General features: G+C 41.5%; 2 protein-coding genes across 14 annotated transcripts in view; both read right to left on the bottom strand.

The window, feature by feature from the left end:
- MYO5C (myosin VC) overlaps nucleotides 1-13,436 on the bottom strand; it is a 30,501-nt gene extending 17,065 nt beyond the window's left edge. The window contains exons 1-20 of one of the 4 annotated variants that reach the window (XM_052672356.1): nucleotides 13,310-13,434; nucleotides 11,893-12,003; nucleotides 11,069-11,234; nucleotides 10,599-10,743; nucleotides 9,965-10,121; nucleotides 9,291-9,434; nucleotides 8,344-8,425; nucleotides 7,674-7,781; nucleotides 7,031-7,137; nucleotides 6,227-6,492; nucleotides 5,630-5,711; nucleotides 5,250-5,390; nucleotides 4,863-4,988; nucleotides 4,574-4,657; nucleotides 3,717-3,851; nucleotides 3,296-3,393; nucleotides 2,153-2,239; nucleotides 1,955-2,042; nucleotides 1,069-1,280; nucleotides 284-449 (exon numbers count right to left, since the gene is read on the bottom strand). In XM_052672356.1, the coding sequence (XP_052528316.1) occupies nucleotides 284-449; nucleotides 1,069-1,280; nucleotides 1,955-2,042; nucleotides 2,153-2,239; nucleotides 3,296-3,393; nucleotides 3,717-3,851; nucleotides 4,574-4,657; nucleotides 4,863-4,988; nucleotides 5,250-5,390; nucleotides 5,630-5,711; nucleotides 6,227-6,492; nucleotides 7,031-7,137; nucleotides 7,674-7,781; nucleotides 8,344-8,425; nucleotides 9,291-9,434; nucleotides 9,965-10,121; nucleotides 10,599-10,743; nucleotides 11,069-11,234; nucleotides 11,893-12,003; nucleotides 13,310-13,336 (2,532 nt within the window). In that variant the 5' untranslated portion in view covers nucleotides 13,337-13,434. Of the gene's footprint in view, nucleotides 1-283; nucleotides 450-1,068; nucleotides 1,281-1,954; nucleotides 2,067-2,152; nucleotides 2,240-3,295; nucleotides 3,394-3,716; nucleotides 3,852-4,573; nucleotides 4,658-4,862; nucleotides 4,989-5,249; nucleotides 5,391-5,629; nucleotides 5,712-6,226; nucleotides 6,493-7,030; nucleotides 7,138-7,673; nucleotides 7,782-8,343; nucleotides 8,426-9,290; nucleotides 9,435-9,964; nucleotides 10,122-10,598; nucleotides 10,744-11,068; nucleotides 11,235-11,892; nucleotides 12,004-13,309 lie in introns of all 4 variants that reach the window. The other 3 variants (XM_052672355.1, XM_052672358.1, XM_052672357.1) reach the window with 3 other exon arrangements.
- A 691-nt stretch (nucleotides 13,437-14,127) lies between these two features.
- MYO5A (myosin VA) overlaps nucleotides 14,128-17,687 on the bottom strand; it is a 96,373-nt gene continuing 92,813 nt past the window's right edge. For all 10 annotated transcript variants that reach the window (XM_052672353.1, XM_052672354.1, XM_052672350.1 and 7 more), the window contains one exon: nucleotides 14,128-17,512. In XM_052672353.1, the coding sequence (XP_052528313.1) occupies nucleotides 17,360-17,512 (153 nt within the window). In that variant the 3' untranslated portion in view covers nucleotides 14,128-17,359. The remainder of the gene's footprint in view (nucleotides 17,513-17,687) is intronic.

Here is a 17,687-nt window from a genome sequence, read left to right on the forward strand (position 1 = left end):
CTCAGAAGTACCAACATAGCAAGGTATTCAGACTGTACGCATACCTGAACAACTGCACATCACACTAAGTGATCTGCATCAAGTACGAATCAGACAGTTTAACAGCTAGGAGATTTAGAACTGAGCTACTGCGTGTCAGTGTTATTACAATACACGTACAGAAATAAGTAGAAGAATAACACATGCAAGGAAAAGTAACAGGCATCACTGCCTTTGTCTCCATTTTTCTTGTGGAGTAATTGCCGTTTCCAGTTACTGAAATTGAGTTTTGCAATAGTTGTACCTTCCGGTATTTCTTCCTTGCTAGAAATCCTCTGGTATAAGCCTGGATTGTTACAGCAGCCACCTGGATGAGCTGGCAAAGCTTACGGACGAGGTAACCTCGGCAGTATTTCTGAATAATTATAGCTGCCCATGTTTGCTTCAGAGCTTGTGCAGTTATGGCTTGCCTTAATTCAAAAGACAAAAATGTTTACTTAGGCCAGATGAGATGTTTTATGCTTATTTCTCTCAGTCAGACAAATCACACACACGAAAACAGTTGGGTTGACAATGAACACCACGTAGGACTACTTCCTTTTAGCAAAACACAGAGGCATCAATCTTACTTACGGAAACTAGTGGAACTAGTCTAGAATAACAAAAGTGAAGCCGTGCCAAGGAGGGGGAGCAACTCACAACCGTTCCTACCTTTTCTCACTAGCCATTATTCTCACGCTGCCCTCCTGAACGTTTCAAAGCCTAGATACAGCTATCTTTCTCCTCCGCCTGCTCTGTGGATGACTGCTACCGTTTCCTGGCTGGATGGAAAAGGCCTCTCAGGAGTCTGAGAGACATCTGGAGTCCGCCATAATACTTTCTTCAAACCAGCCAAACAAATGAACATTTTCAAGATAATTATAATCAAGAGAAAAAAAAAAAAAAAAAGCCCACAATTTGGACAAGCTATTTTTTACATAAAAACCACACTTCCCAATTCACGCTGGGCACTTTTGCTAAGTTTGACTTTCCGGACCCCTTCAGCAGCGCCCGAACAACAAGTGAACCCATCAGGCAGAAGCGCAGTACCGCACGGCGCGCTGCCCACGGCAGTACTGCTGGATGGTGACGGCCGCCTGCTTCATGCGCAGGAACCTGCGGCGCTGCAGCCAGCCCCGAACGCTCTTCTGGATCACGATGCAGGCGTGTCTCAGTTTGTCTGAGCGCAGTTTCTCTAAGTAAGCAACTTGTCCTGCTCTGAAGAAAATTTTCGTTCTCCCAAACTGATACTGGTTAGGATCCTGAAAAATAACACAGCAGATTTACTGCGTTTTTATTTTTCTAGGCAAGACACTCTGTTCCTTTTATGAAGCGTCACTTTAGCCAACCCATTCTGAAATGACACCATCTTGTCAAATAAGCATATCTTCTCTGTTTTCACTATAGACAGGCTATGTGGCAAGGGGAGAAATCCAATACACAGGAAAGAAACAGAATACAAAATATCTAAATGTCCAAGCTCAGACTCCAATGGCCTCAGATTAAAAGGAGGATCATGGATTTATCACCATGAAAGCAACATCCTTTGACTGAATGCAGTTCCTTGAGCTCAACACTACCCTATAGCACACGTTTAGTCTTGAATCGGTGAACTATGAGAGCAAAAACTCACAGAAGAAATAACTTTTAAAGTCAGGCTCTCTGACAAGTGAGCACACAAAGCACACAGAGGTTAAATCATCTGCCTCTGAACACATCATGACTCAGCATCACAACAAAAGGTTACTGACTTACAAGCCTGTGTTTGACAAACTAAACCAGGAAAGACAGCAATAAGGGAAACGTTATCTTTCCTACTTCAGGAGCAGGATACTACTCTTGGGAAAAGGGCCTTTTCATTAATAACATGGTATATGACACACAATGGATCAGTGCACATGTGTCAGTGCAATGGATCAGTGCAGTGTGCACCAACCTGGATAAGCCGCTGCAGAACAATCTTGCAGATCTGTTTCTTATCATTGAAAGAGAGCTCCTGCTGTGCCATAAGGATGCTGTAGCGGCTGAAAAACTCAATGTAAGTCCATCTGAAAAATTGAAAGTAAGCAAATGCAATTCTTTAAAAAATGAAATACATTTTTTTGAGATATGGAGACCTGCTGTCAATCCCTACCTGGACGGATAGCTCTGTGCACTAATTCGAATGGTTTCCAAAACACCACATGCTCGCAGCTGCTGAGCCACCCTTTTTGAGTCAAACCTAAAAAAGCAGAGTTATACGTTATATTCGTGCTAGGCTTGGCACACTGTAATAACTGTAACAATTCTACTAACTGGATTTCTATTTCTGCTCATAGGACAAAGGGCAGAAACATACACAGAAAAATAAATTTCCTCAGCAGTCTATTGGGAAGTAACCCTCTCTAGGTACCCATCAGCACACCAATTATAAATAAGATTGGTGTATATAGATCTTGGTTCAAGATTGACAACAAAAGGCATGGAAAGAGCATTTCCAACTCTGGACCAAGGTGCACAAAGCACTGTGCTACAGAATCAATCCATTATCATCAAAGAGATTTCCGTGACTCACAGTTAGTGGCACTGTTCTTTCCATGCTTTTTTAGTCTAATTCAGACATAGCTTTATATTATCCAAGCTATTTTCCATCTTATTGCTATTACACAAAACAATCAGGTTTCAGTACAAGGACAGTGAAACTGTGACATGCATCAGGTATTTTTCACAGAGAGATTTTGTCCAATTCCATGAAAATGTGCTTATCTTACTAAAAATTAATTTAGAAACACACAAACTTGGTCTCTTCCTTCCTGCTCAGATATGTAGAATATACATAGCAAGTATTTCACTTGTCAGCACGTTACATTCCAACTAAAAGTTGTACCCCTGAAACAAGAGAGCTAGTTTGTGTTCGCCCACAGAAACCAACAGCTGCAGCAAGGTCAGCTCCCACTTACAGTTAGTGGTTATCAGGTTGAACACAGGAGTTATGCAAACACAGCTATCTAGCATGCAAGACTGTATTATAACATTAAAGTAAAATAAACGTGTGTGAAAAGGCCAAAGTTACGTTCGGTGCTGCTCAGACCTTCTCTGACTTATAAATATTTCTGCGGACAAAAGGGAAACTCAAAAAATCGCAGTGGCTGTTACTCTCCAAATCTGTTACTCTCCTATCTTGAAAGGCAAAATACATTCTCTACACGAAGCTGCTCAACACCAGGTAGCTAATGTGAAACACAGAAGTACTTCCATTTTACAGACAAGACAAAAGCTCAGCAAGCACCACACTTACTCAAAAGGCTGCTTCTCATCGTTCGGCTTTATGCATCGCACGTAGTGAGGGGTGGTTGCGTTAAGGGTCTCCATGAGTAGAGACAAAGAACTCCGAAACTGGAAAAGATCAGACAACAGTCTTGCTGCTGAGATGTTTACAGCTCAGTAAGTCTAATCTTAAGTTCTTTAATTCTTTGCTAGGTTTCGGATGGGCACTGAGAGATTTTCTTAAGGTTTCAATCTCAAACAAGAGAAACTTTATGTCCTATAGCACCCAATTTTCTCCTACTTTGAAATTAAACTCATACTCAGAGAACAGCATTGTCACTGAGTTTTGTACTGGAAATCAGATGCTTCCCAATGAACAGCAGAATACAGTACTTAGTCTCACACTACCCTGAAAGTAGGAGCATCACAGAGCAGCATTGTACACACAGTACCTTACTGCCAACTGTCATCCGGAGCTGCTTGTTGGGTGACTTGAGGACAGGTCTTGCAGATTTGATGCTTATAGTTGAACTGAAAGGTGAAATGGGTGCTGGATTGTCTTGAAAAAAGCTTGCACACAGATGAAACTAGAAGCATGGTAAAAGAATCACATTGAGCCACAAAGCAAGAGCAATCGAAGAAACACTGCAACAATCCTAAACCTGCTATGGAGTGCCTATGCACTTCACAGATAGAACTTGACAACTGTGAAGCATGCCTGCAAAGGCCATTTCAAAGTAAGCAAACTTGAACAGAAACTAAGAGTTAAACATATGAAAGCTTTTATTCTCACGCTATTTAATTCAAATTACGAATATGAGTTTTAGTCAGATTAAGTTAATTTCTTAATAGCAAATCTAGAACGTGAAAGGAGCAGGGCCTGCAAGCAGGTGGGAAGAGACAAGCCCACATAAGGCAGGTGAGGTTTTCTCTGCCCTGGCATTTCCTTAATCCCTTCTGAAAAACAAACGAAGGCAGCTGTTAATGCTAAGCCACCTATCAAAGCCATGCAGAGACTATGAAAACAAAACCCTGCAGTTTAGTGAACTGTTCAGTTTCAGGGATTCCAAAACACCATCCAGGGGAAGATAATATAAACCCACAGTAATGTAACTAGCAAATGATTGTGATTTTGATGTTCAATATATGCATCTGAAGAATATTCATTACAAATTAAGATGTAAATTAATCGATCCAACCTATGAAGAGCATATATCCTATCCTTAGTACAGATCTTAAAATCAGATCTGAATTAATTCTGCTGACTTCACATACACAGAAAATTAATCATGACTGATTGAACACAAACCTTGCTCTCTTTCAAAATTTCCATCAAAACTTCATACACCGTATCCCTGTTTTTTTCCAGAAATCCTTCACACTTATATTCTACCTGTGCAAAGGCATGAAATCATGAACACCAGCAACACATGAACATGGTGGCATTACCAGTAAATGAACAGCAATAAGCACTAAAGGAAGATTACCCAGCAGTTTCAAAAAGGTGTGGTTAATATTTCTGCTGCAAAGTAGTTCCTTTTCTGCACGAGATTCTGCTAGAAGCAGGGTGTAATAAAGCTGGTCTCTTTACAGTTTACCTTATCAGCAAAGTGTTGAATGATGAAAGACGTGTTTGACATCCTCGGCTTTTCAAAGAGCGTGTTTTTGTTGACAAAATTATTATATAGCTTTTGAAGCCAGTTCTCATCTGTTCCATGGGGCAACTGTAAAAAAGAGAAGGGAGATACATTTACAAAGTTCAGTCCAAAGAGTTTTCCAAGCAATGGGATCCCAGTGCATTTCTGCTTAAACTGCTCTAGTGCCCCATTGACCACATGGTAAAGAAACTGAGCTGCTGAGTCTTCTTCTAGCTAAGAACCTGCTGGGCTCTTAGCATACAACTAAAGTCACCAAACAGAGGACAAACGTTCACATTCTTTTGTGATTTTTATATGAGTTCATAAATGCAATCATTTTCACATTACCAAGCACTCTTCATCCAAAAGCTCTAAAATTCCCATTTTAGCTTCAATAAGGTCAATGACAGGTTGGTTGTCATAGAAATCTATTAAAGTCCACGGGATATCTTCCTTCATATATTCTTCTTGTTCAAGTTTAAAGACATGCTAGATATGTGAAAATTATGAAAACATAAGGTCAGAATTAAGGAAACAATATATAAAATACCTCTTTTTTTCCTTATTACTGGATAGTCATTATGCAGAAATAGCCATTGCTCAAATACAAATATCCAAATGGTAAATGCAACTGATAATCTCAAAACTGAAGCAAAATAAGACAATGAACAATAACACGATAACACAAAAAAAACTAAAGGTAAAAATAAACGAACATATGAACATACCAGGTTAAACTGCTGCTGTAGTTTTTCATTGGCATAATTGATGCAAAATTGTTCAAAACTGTTCACATCAAATGTTTCAAAGCTGAGATGTAAAAAAAAAAAAAGACAAAGCAATGCAATTGTATTGAAAACACAAAGCCTTCAGATTCAAATACAGATTGCAATAATCTGGTAAGAGTTCAGAACCACTCTAATCATTCTGTGAAAATTTAATAGCCATAATCTTAATGAAGACTGCTAAGGGATTTCAAGATTTCCCTAGAACATAATGCTATTGAAGATGACAGAGCTAAAAAAAATAAAAATCCAGAGTTAAATCTCAAAGAATTAAATCAAAATTTAAATTTAAACCTCATTCATGTGAGATGCTAATATTTGTATTTGCTGAACATTCCTATTACTGTGGATGCAAAAGAACTCACTACTGCTATCTTTTAGTAGGTGAAACACTGTGGATTTATTAGCGGCACAAATTAAGAAGTGCCCACAACCCCATGGAAAACGAACTGTGTTCAAGTTATAGAAGGATTATAGAAGGATTCTGACTTTACAGAAGCTTAACTAATCTAATAAATTTGTTTCCAGAAACATTCTTACCCATAAATATCCAGAACACCAATGAAAGTATGTTGCTTGCCAGAGAACTGCAAAGCTTGATTAATTCTTTCCACAATAAAGTCAAACAAATGAGAGTAGATCTTCTTTGCCAAAGCATCCCTTGCATTAAGAGCCTGAGGTTTTGTCATTGGCTTTATTACAGTCTCTGAAGTAGTGATAATCTTTCGGTGGCACAACCACTGTGCCATTTTGTCACTGTTTAATTCCAGAAGCTCACAGAATACATTGAGATGATTGTCTTCCAGCTTTACAGAAGATAACAAATATTATTACATGTAATGCCTCAAACGTTGTCTAAACAGGGAAATCCTGGCACTACTGACATCAAGATACAGGCTTTATTTTCTGTTCACTTAGCCTGGCAAAACACTGAGAAGCGTTAAACCAAGTGACAGTGGATGGAGCTAATGACATAGGAAATAGAACCTTAGGCTGGACGAGGTGCACTGGACACAGACATTGCAAGAATAAGTTACTCTATATTTAGATGTCATTCCTTTTTGGTTAGCATAGTCTGCTGGGACACATTCCAAGCTGTTGTGACAATGTTGTTTCCTTTACCCTGCAAGTAGTCCCCAAAGGCTCTATCAACAACAGCAAGGTAGAAGTAGGTATCACACGAATACTCACTTTGTACACATACAAAGATAGATAAATCTCCCAAGTTCAGTATACCAGATCTAATGCTGCTCTGAGCCCCAGAATTGAGAAAAACATTGCTAAAGGCCTTTTGGCACAGAGTAGAAAAGAAAACGCTAGTATCTCCGTGAGTTAATTCCTTACATTGACAGATGACCTCTCATCTCCAACTGCTGTTATTTCCAAGTTGCCCAAGTGCAGGATTGCTGCCAGCGTCTTAAAAACATCCATCTGAAAATCCTCTTTCAGACCTAAAAAAAAAAAAAAAAAAAAATCAATTCCTGATTATTTTAAATATTCAAATACAGTAGAATGAATTAAAATAGCACAATGCTGGATTACTTGCTTTGTTGTGCAGTCAGTAGGTATATAGCATCCCTGCAGACTACTGTGAAAAGCTTTGGTTCAGCCTGTCTGATTCAGTAAGAGATTAGACATAAATTCCTGTATGCCCACCAGTGCCAGCTAGTCTCATATGGTCTTCACATAAGCCACGTTAGTGCTAAGGAAGCTTCTAATTCTGTTTCTTTTGCAGTATGTTAGCTCAGTGGCCAAGCAGACCTCAGCCCTTAGTGCTTTTGATGATTAACAATGAATACCAAATGGCTAGCAGTCACTTGTACTTGCCTAGTGCTTTTAAAGCAGGCTAACAGTGCAAAGGACAGGCTATTAAGGGGGAAAAATTAGTAATAATGACAAAAAATATTAACATGTGAGATATAATCCACCTTTGTTCATTTCAGAAAAAGAACGTATATATAGAGAGTAGGTATCCTCAAGAGGTTACCCAGTAAGGCAAATGTCTTCTGAGTCTCAATCATATTTGCTCTGTCATCAACTCCTTCAATAGTTGTACTGCCACCCATTCTCGTGTAGTTAAATTCTTCTGCGCTTCCTAGAGGTAAAAGCAAAACTCATAATGCTGGAAAATTCAAGACTAGGGAAAGCCACTTGTTAAAGGCTTGTAACACTAGAAAAGTGACAGTGCTATCCGATGCAGTGAGCTGGAGGTCCCCTTCTTTGGAGAGAAATCCGTGTGCACAACTCAGTTTAATTGACACAAACTAGCATTCCTAATTCCTAGCAATCTCAGTAGTTGATCCAACAAGCAAACAGGAACGAAGACGTGAAGATGAAGCGTATAGCCAACATTTCATTGTCCCAGGTGGCATTAAAGCTTCTCCCTGGGTAAATGAATCAAGCCCCCACATTGTCATAACAGCACCTGCCACCACAAAAAATACTAGAACAATATTTTCAAAGGCACTTGATAATGCAGCATTCAAGTTCCAAGTGATTTGCTACCACGTTTAATACAAGCAGACTTACTAGCTGCATCTAGTTGTAAGTCTGTGAGATTTATGATACAAAGCACTTGAAGTGTTAGCTTTGGAAAATGCAGTTTTTGATATAATACACTGCAAAGGGGAAGAGGAGCTCATTTTCCTGAGACCTACCCAATTTAAGATGCTTGAATTCAGGTTGCATAGCAGATGCGCAGAGCTGATAAAATATATGGTAATTTCTCTCATTCTCTGACTGCAAATGAAAACAAAAAGAAGCATTACAGAAGAAAAACATTTGATACTGAACTGCTGTAAAACGATGGCAATACAAGAAGCTAAACACAACCACAACACAAAGCAAAGAAATTGCCCCAAATTCAAATATCACACTTTGACTTCAGCAAGAGTTCTGAAAGCGATACATTCAAGGATACTATTTTTCCATGACCATTTGCTGAGCTGTTAATATGATTCCTTCTGACTGAAAAACCACCTACTAATAAGAACTGAAAACACCAGGAAGAGCAGCTTAGTCCAGCTGCAGCACCGCCCTGCAGCCATTCACAAAACGCTGTGAACCACTATTCAGGGAGAAGATTCAAAGGATTTTTCATAGTACTTAAAAACTACAGTACTACTAAAATACTGCTAAAATGTCACAAAGGCAGCTTCATAAAATTAATGCTTTCCTGAGTAGATTATCCTGATCGTGCTCTGACACTGCAATGGGTCACACATGATAAGCCCTGGCGTTATAAATTTTCAGCCAGCTTTGACCACAGAATCGCTGTGCTCCACGAACTCTGCCTCTTTCCAGACACAACTGGCACATGCCATTATTGTGACTGAAATTCAGAGACTCTGCAAATACTTCTGGCACTGCCACAGGGAATTGCTCCTGAAATATGTCCTCCACTCAGCATAAGGAAGCATACGGAACAAATCCCTTTCCTGCTTTAAACAGGGTTAGCTCCTATGAAAAAAGAAATCATGTGCTTATTAGACATACTATGTAAAACTTCACATATCTATTTTATCTTTTCATATTTTCTATATGAAACCAGCAGAGCCAAAAGATTAGTAGCTACATTCACACTGAGTCTCCTCATTTTGCCCACCTGGAAGACAACTCTGGATTTCTCCAGCAGGTACGTCCTCATGTTGGCTCCAATGATTCGGTAACTTGGATCAAAACTGATTTCAGTGTATTTTCCAAACCGACTGCTGTTATCATTCCGTGTGGTTTTTGCATTGCCAACAGCCTACAAAATTATCAACTTGCACAGTCTGTTTTACCCATCCATTTCATTAAAATAAATTTCTCAAAACGTGACCCGACCGCAAGTTGCTAAAATCCTCGAGAATCAATCTCAGCATTCGGCCGTGAGATTTGGGTTTTACGGCCCAAGTTTGAAAATAAGTCTCAAAGAATATAATGGTATGTAAAGATAGAGAATTAGAAACACATCCGCCCACTTGAGCCATTTTCTACTCCAACTAATAAAAACAAGTTGTTCAATGTTTTTGTGCTATCATCTATTTAACAGGATGTGGTCAGATCAAACTTTTGCATCCCAGTGCCTGCAGAGGGCTGCTGGCAAATTGGGCAGAACATCAGTGCTCCTGGCCCGACCATCTCTTCCCATCAGGAACATTCAAAGGCTCAATTTCTAACGTAGATATCTAAGTCAGCTACTAAAGAGCCCCCGTAATTTCAAACAGAGATGCTGAGCAGCTCTTGGAATCCTCTCCTCAATAAGTACAGATTTGACAGCTGCCCTCTGAAGTTTACCTCAGTTATCGGATTGGATGCCAAAACTTTATCCTCCACATGTGCATTGCTGCTTGACTTACTCACGGTGGCAAAGTACCTCATAGTGTATCTTGCAGACACAGTCTTTCCAGCTCCCGATTCTCCACTGACTATAATAGATTGATTCTTGCTATTTCTAAAACCAAATAATCAGAGAGTTTAAAGCAAAAGTGTCTAAAATACATGTAAATATATGCAAATATATGAAAGAGTTAAACATATGAAACAAAGGTATGAAAACACAACTGCGATCAACTCATACGAGTTCCACCTTTCATCTGCTCCTCTGTTTCACACCTCTTTGGCTGTAATCTCCAGGCCAATGTCACTGCTACTCACACAGCTATGACAGTTTTAGCCCTTGTCAGCAACGAAAATGGTTCCAAGTTATAGAAATCAAAGAATCATGGAATTGCCTGCATTGGAAGGCACCTCAAAGATCATTTAGTTCCAACTCCAAGTTCCTCAGCTGGTGGAGGAATTATTCCTTCTCTAATTTAGTTAAGTTATGCATTCAGAGATATTCACAATAGCCAATGGCACACATACAGTTAACGCAAATTACAATTAACTGACTAAGTGTTATTTATAGAAGTAAAACAGCACACTGAACCTTGCCATTTGCTTGTATGCCTCTTCTGCCACAGCAAATATATGAGGATCCATGTCCCCCATGTTTTGCCCACTATACGCATGGATAATAGCATCTCCATATATTGGCAACTGCTTGTAGGGATTTATTGCAACCAAAATTATTCCTGCAACCAAGTGCACAAAACAAAAGGAAAACACAGATTAGTGCAGTGAAAAGTGGTAGCAATGATTACAATATTTTCTAAACCCAGTATAATATTCTGATCAACAAACGACTGTACACTCATACAAATCTCCACTGAACGAATTAAAAGGCACTTGAGGAAAACGGTACTCACATCATACTGCAAACTGACCATAGAATGATTTGGTTTGGAGGGAACCTTAAAGACCACGCAGCTCCAACCTGTGGAGCTGGGCTGCCACCCAGTAGGTCAGGTAAGCCAATATTACTGTGCTTTTTTAAGCCTTGCAGTTGACTCTGCTTACCACTGTAGGTGTAGATGAGCCGAGACTCCACGAAACGGACTTTAAGATTGTGCAGAACAGCAGGTTCGTGGAGGTAGCTGAGTGCTGTCAGGTCGTTTTCACCAACAAGGATGTCAGGATTTCTCAGAGGTGGCAAAGCAGATGGATCAACAGGGTAATGGAGCTCCTGCAAGCAGAAAGGACTGGAAATGGCACAACATTCATTGCTTGCTTATGTGCAAATGGATCTGGTATCTCTACATGTAGGTACAGGGTTGATGGAGCACTGTCTGATCTTTTCTTCCATCAGTTCCACACATCTCACTGAACATAAGGTGCAGAGGGTCATGAAAGTAAGATGGTGATTTTGTTATTTTTTTATTATTAAAAACGTACACCACTTTTCTTTAATATTTGGGCTTACAGAACAGCAGTGCAGAAATACAGATGTCCTGTTTCAAAATACTACATCAGTACAGGACACAGAGACCAAAAGTAAGAGTTCTTCCATAAAGCAATAACTTTAGAGGAAAGAAAGTCAGCAGCTGCCTCTGTGAGATGAATTATTCTTGCCTTGCTCTTCTGATTTACTTCAAGAATGAGTTTTTACTTGTTTCCAAAGTCATCTTTCTACTTCAATATCAGTCTTATATGCTAATGTGACAGAGGCAGCAGGACTGCAGATATTTTTAGGCAATAGATATTTACAGTACAGCTTTCTGAATGATTAAATTCCTGTCACTGTACAGCTGGCACAAAGGGAAGTAGGAACAATTCATATAGACCTGGTGCACCCTATGTTTTTACACAGCAAATCCCACAGCAATTAAGGCTGCTCTCCTTACAGTTCCATCTTCTAATTGCACATGGAGAAAACGGTCTCCTGCTTTGTAGTCTTTTGTGATTTCTGCAGACTGCCAGACTTCTTCGCTATCGGGAATCCAAACCCTGTTGTACTGAAAGAGAAAAACAAGACAGCAGCCAGCTCAGCTATTGCTGTAGCACCAGACTACAAAAAGGCAGTTTTCAAGCAAGAGCAGCCTAAATGGTGCCATGGACGCCAGGACTCTGTGGGATCACTCTTTGTTCTGACCATTTCACTGGGGTATACTGCTGTGCTTTACTTATTCTTTGTGAAAGAGAAAAGAGAAAACAGAGAGTGAGAGAACAGAGTCAATCTCACAGGTACTCATTCTACTCCTGTTTGGCATCTACATCTCCAGGGATGGGGCACTCACAGCCTGTGCCTCCAACTCACCACCTCTCATTGAAAACTTTCCCTGGAACATGTAACCCAAATCTCCCCCCTTTTAGTTTAAATCCATTTCCCCTTATCCCACCACTATCTACCCGCGTAAAAAGTTCATTTCCCTCCTGCCTACAAGCTCCCTTTAAGTATTGGAAGACCGATATGGGGTCGCTGAACACGGCTGAACAAACCCGGCTCCCTCAGCTGGTCTTCATAGGAGAGGTGCTTACTGATGGACAAGCTGATCTCTGCGTCATTCCTGCACAGTCCTGACTTTTAAAGGCACATACGTACCTATCCACAGCTGTTACACAGAATTCTTTGCTGCCATTTCACGCATCAAGAACACCGGAACCAAAGACCCTCAGCAGATCAGGGCACGTTTACGAGTCAGCGAAAGGACCGCAGCGGGTCACAGCCGACGACGACAAGCAGGTCAGAGCAGCACCGATCCATCGGGAACCGCCCCGCGGTGGAGGCAGGAGCCTCCATTGGCAAACAGGCAGCGCGGCGCTGCCCCGCAGGTAAACGCTGCATTCCCACACCGCCCCGCATCGCCCCGCTCCCCCGGCACGGCCGTCCGCAGCGGGGCTCGCGCGGCACAGCGAAAGGCAAAGCGGGGCTGGGACGGCACCCGGATGGGCGATAGGAGAGAGGAGGTCGACGGAGCTGCGATTTCGCCCCTTGTTTGTTATTCGGAGTTAAGCAAACAGCTCCACCCCACAACGCCGCGCCGCCGACGACGTGAAAAGTGGGAAGCGCTGCCCCAGCCGCGCTAAGGAGGAAGGGCGCTAGATTAACCCCCAAACCCGCATAGCCACGCTCAGAAAACACACGCTGAAGCAGCGAGAAGGAGAAGCGGCGTCCCCCGGCACCGCACGGGGACCCGAAGCTGCTCCGCCTCCGCTTCGGCCAACTTTATCGCTACCTGACATGGCTGCACGAGCCGCCCCCCGCAGCTCCTCTCGGCCGCCCCCCCCCTCGGGCCGCCCCCCTCGCAGCGCCCCGCTCACCTGTGTGTACAGCTCGGCCAGCGCCATGGGCGCAGCTTTGCCGGGACGGCCGACCGCTCCTCCGCCCGCCCCGGGCCGCGCCGTCCGGATCCCCGCCCTGCCCCGGGGAGGAGCGCGCCCCGAGGCTGCCACGCCGCTCACCTGGCCGAGCTCGGGCTCACCGATAGCTCCCGCAGCGGTTGCTGTGTGTTAAGGCATCCTTAAACGCGTGTGTGTTGGACGGTACGGGGAACGCAGGTGTGTGATTTCAGGGGGAACGGGTAAGCTCGGTGATGATGTGCGGGCGCTGTGCCTCGAGGTCTCCTGGAGTAGAGCTTGAGGAGCTGAGGAGGAATGCCCGCACAGCAGCCCGCCCCTCCGGAATAAGGAAAACCAACGAGAACAAGAATCAGCTCGCTGTAAAACGCCACCAAGGATTACTCTAGGACTAGAAAATAGAACGAATAGGTTCGTATACAGGTAGTGCATGCAAATATTATTTACGAGGAGAAGGATTTGAATAAGTACAGCACTTGGTTTGGGCTGATGATTGCTGCCTCTCCTCCTTGAAGGCTCTCCGGGAGCTCCGGGCAGCCGGCAGGAGGCACAGCTGCAACCCCCAGCAAGAGCTGAGCACCGAGCAGAATCACGGAGTGGCCAGGGTTGGAAGGGACCTCAAGGATCGTGAATCTCCAACCCCGCTGCCGCATGCAGGGCCACAAACCTCCCCACTGAATACTAGACCAGGGCACAGCTCGGCCACAAGCCTGACAGCCACCTGCTCAGAAACAAACAAACAGACCCAAATGAATAAACAAACAAACGCCCCACCACCACAGTAAATCTTACAGCTGTATTTTTATTTGGACGTTTTCCAGTGATAGCTATTAGGCTACAGCTTTTATGATGCATACATTTACTAAGTACAACATCGGACACTACGACAGATCAGAGCTCAGGTCATTCTGACAAGGTTTTGGTTTCATCTATGTACTGTAGTGGTATTGAGTGAAAATCTGTGTTTCGAGGCTTTGATTTACCAGGTGAAGTCTGGGCATCTTAAAAAAAACCCAACGTGTTTACTCCTAGTACTTGTATGGTATTTGAAATGCGTTCAGTTTAAATCAGAGACCTTCCCATTGCAAATGCTGGTGTTTCCGAGTTAGGAACAGATGTTACTGCTCATCAGCCCACTTTTCAATGCTGAGATTGATCCCACTTTGTTCTCCTGATAAGTAGAACAGATTATTCACATTTAATGGACTTAAGCACTTCCGTGTTCCATCCCAGATTGAAGTCTGAGAAACAATTTTCACAATTTGGATAGAAGACCGTGTGCTAAGCATCGAATAAAACAATCACTGGAAGAAAGGTACACCAAACAGAATGAGGTAATTGTGCAAAATCTCTAGAATAACTCTATATCATTCTAAGGGCTCTTTGAGAATTGTTTTTTTCCAGCATCCAATAGAATCTACTATAGCAATAGATAATAAATTAAAATATAAAAGATATGTCCACATGAAAAGAACATAACCATGATTCAAAGGAAAAAAAAATAGTTGTTCAAATAACTCTGCATCCTGTTCAATGGTTAAAGAGATATTAGTCCTAAGGTGAAAGTTACATTATACACTGACACTAAAATTTTACTTCTGAAAAGTGCATGTAAAATACTGCCAGGTAAAATAGTAGATGATTTACCAGTTACACATCTTTTCCAACCCCAAAGTAGTTTCCTTCCAAACATGTTGAGCAGCATCTACTTTTAACGTGATATAAAAGTAATACCAGTCAAACCACTGAGTTCAAGGATAACATCTATAAATTACTAACCACTACTTTCTTAAGGAAACAGATACAGTAAGGCTTTTTACAGGTAAACAAACTTTAGAAATCAACAAAAATACAGTTAGGCATACGTTTTAATACACCAATGCTTACGTAGTGGATACGTTTCCTGATAGACAGTCTGAGCATACTGTAATGCCAATCTCTATGCTTTCCAATAAGGAGAAAATTGTGTAGGTCAGCACGTTCTGATATATTGTCCTCCCTACCTTGGATGTGAAGGCCTTCCATTTACATTCTCTCCAGTACAGTACCCTAAAGTCTGAAAGCCACCATACCCCACTGTTAGTACATTAGATCTTACTTGGAGCCACTCAGCAGCTGATGTAGTTCAGAAATCAAGTAATATTAAAAAAAAAAAGTGTGTGGTGTACCATGCGTGGAAAGACAACCGAAACCATCAGCAAGGATCATTCCAAATATGTGTGCAATGAAATATTCAGTTCGTGCAAACGTTGGCATGGTCCATCAAACACAGCATGGGTTTTATGCCTCTGAAAGTAAGACAACCTGAGCATCTTTAGATGAGACTGCCCAAGTTCAGGCTGCCTTTGTTCCCCATTTAGCAACCGCATCAGCAGTATGTCTGCCTCCCAGGTCAAACACGGCTGAAACGTTTCTGCCTGCCTGGAAGGAATCTTTTTTCTGTGAGTTTGGCAGATACTAAGTACCAAACAGACTCATAGTGTACCTCTGGACTATTCCTCAATATTTTTAATGCTAAGTTGCTAATTTTTATAATAGATAAAAAATATTGCACAATGCAACAGAGTAATGTGAGTGCCTCTTTTTTCCCCACGTGTATTTGAGCCGCACACCACAAAGGGCACGTTGTAAGTTCAGGGTTGGAACCTCACGGAGCGCCTCTGCCCACGTGCTGCACAGTGTGAAATGTGAATTCTGTAACACATCCAAGTGTGAGACAGAAAACGCTGCCGACTGGATGTGTGAGATCCCAGTTAACTCTGTTTCTCATTACGCGCTCTGGATCTCCAACCATTAAATCAGCACCAATGGCAGTCAGTGACAGCATCAGAGTCAAAACGTACTTTGTGCCTCTGTTGGCCAACCTTCCAAGGAATGAGTCCTGCACCTCCACAGAAGCTTTCTGTTAGCTTTTCCTCTCAAATACAAATATGAAGGAAAACATACGTACATATTCTTAAGGTTTCTGTTGTTTTTAGAGGTGGCAACAAAATACGTTATACTGAAAATACACACTGTCATCTCCGGGGTCTACAAAGAAGAACATTGGATGTGCTACAAAATCTAAATAAATACAAAAATCATGACTCATTTCTGATAATCTGCTTCAAGATTCTGTATTCTCAGATAGCTACTTAAAAAAAAAAAAAAAAAAGCAAAGCAAAAAAACCCCAACAACCTCTAAACATGTAATTTCCAGTGTACTACTTGTGCTTAGTTACCATTTTCCTTTACAGGTGATATTTGATAACATCTGCAAAAATCCAGTTAGAATAACAGACTGCATTGGACTGTAAATAAGGTTGACAACCGAAAATGAAGTATCTTATTTTTAGTGCCTAGCATGATACTGTCATACATTTAAAAGAATTCAATATGCAGCAGCAATTTAATATGCTTGGTAAACCACATTACTAACAAATGAACATCTATGTTATAGCATACAGTAAGCTATAAGACTTATCACTAGAATTTATGTCAAACTGACATAAATAAGTGGTTTAAGAAATCATTTTATATATTGCAAGTTTTTGCTTCTCCATTCCAGTTTTTACAAATTAAAAGTAACAGGCTCCCAGGTAACTGCATATTCTACTACAAAATGCCTTACTTTTACGTCTCCCATGTGAGGACTGGCACTGTCCCCATTGGTCCCTGCCCATGAGAAGGTTATACATGGAGTTTAATTTACACTATTTAAATATGTTACTAAAGATCTAAAAATGTCTCTAAACAGCTGAAGACACAATTTTTGTCCAAACCCAATTTCCATTTCTGGAAACATATGAAGCAGTAATGTCCTCGTACGTGCAGTGACTGAACACAAATGCACATCCTTCTACCAGCCTTCAATCTGTGGTGCTGCTGCGCTGTTTCCCAGCTACCTTTACAACAAATCTGAGCATAAAGAGACTGTTTGTTCAAAAATGTGTTTTCAGTGGCTCCCTACATTTTAATGGGTAACGATACCAGGCAAACAATTCTCCATCTAACACTGACAGAACATCCTTGGGATCAGACACGCGATATGAAGCCCAGCCCCAAACTGGCTGGGATCTGGATGGTTTCTAATGCCAGGGAGGATGGATTAAATGGAAAAGTAACAGGAAAGATGTGTTTAGCATCCATGAGCAGTTGAGGAGAGTCCTTCCTGTCTCTCAGACGCAGCTGTAAAGATAAGAAAGGGATTGTGTTAGCATTTAGCCCCTTTGTTGATAACCATCATCTTGTGGTGAGGTGTTACTCCATCTGCGTGCACAGATGTGTGGGTATACAGACACATACACTGTGGTCATCTGCAACACTTGTAACAATTAAATGATTAAAATATGGTTAATTTTGG

The sequence above is a fragment of the Tympanuchus pallidicinctus genome, unplaced genomic scaffold, assembly GCF_026119805.1.
Source record: "Tympanuchus pallidicinctus isolate F22 unplaced genomic scaffold, pur_lepc_1.0 scaffold12, whole genome shotgun sequence".
NCBI classification, from domain to species: Eukaryota; Metazoa; Chordata; class Aves; order Galliformes; family Phasianidae; genus Tympanuchus; species Tympanuchus pallidicinctus.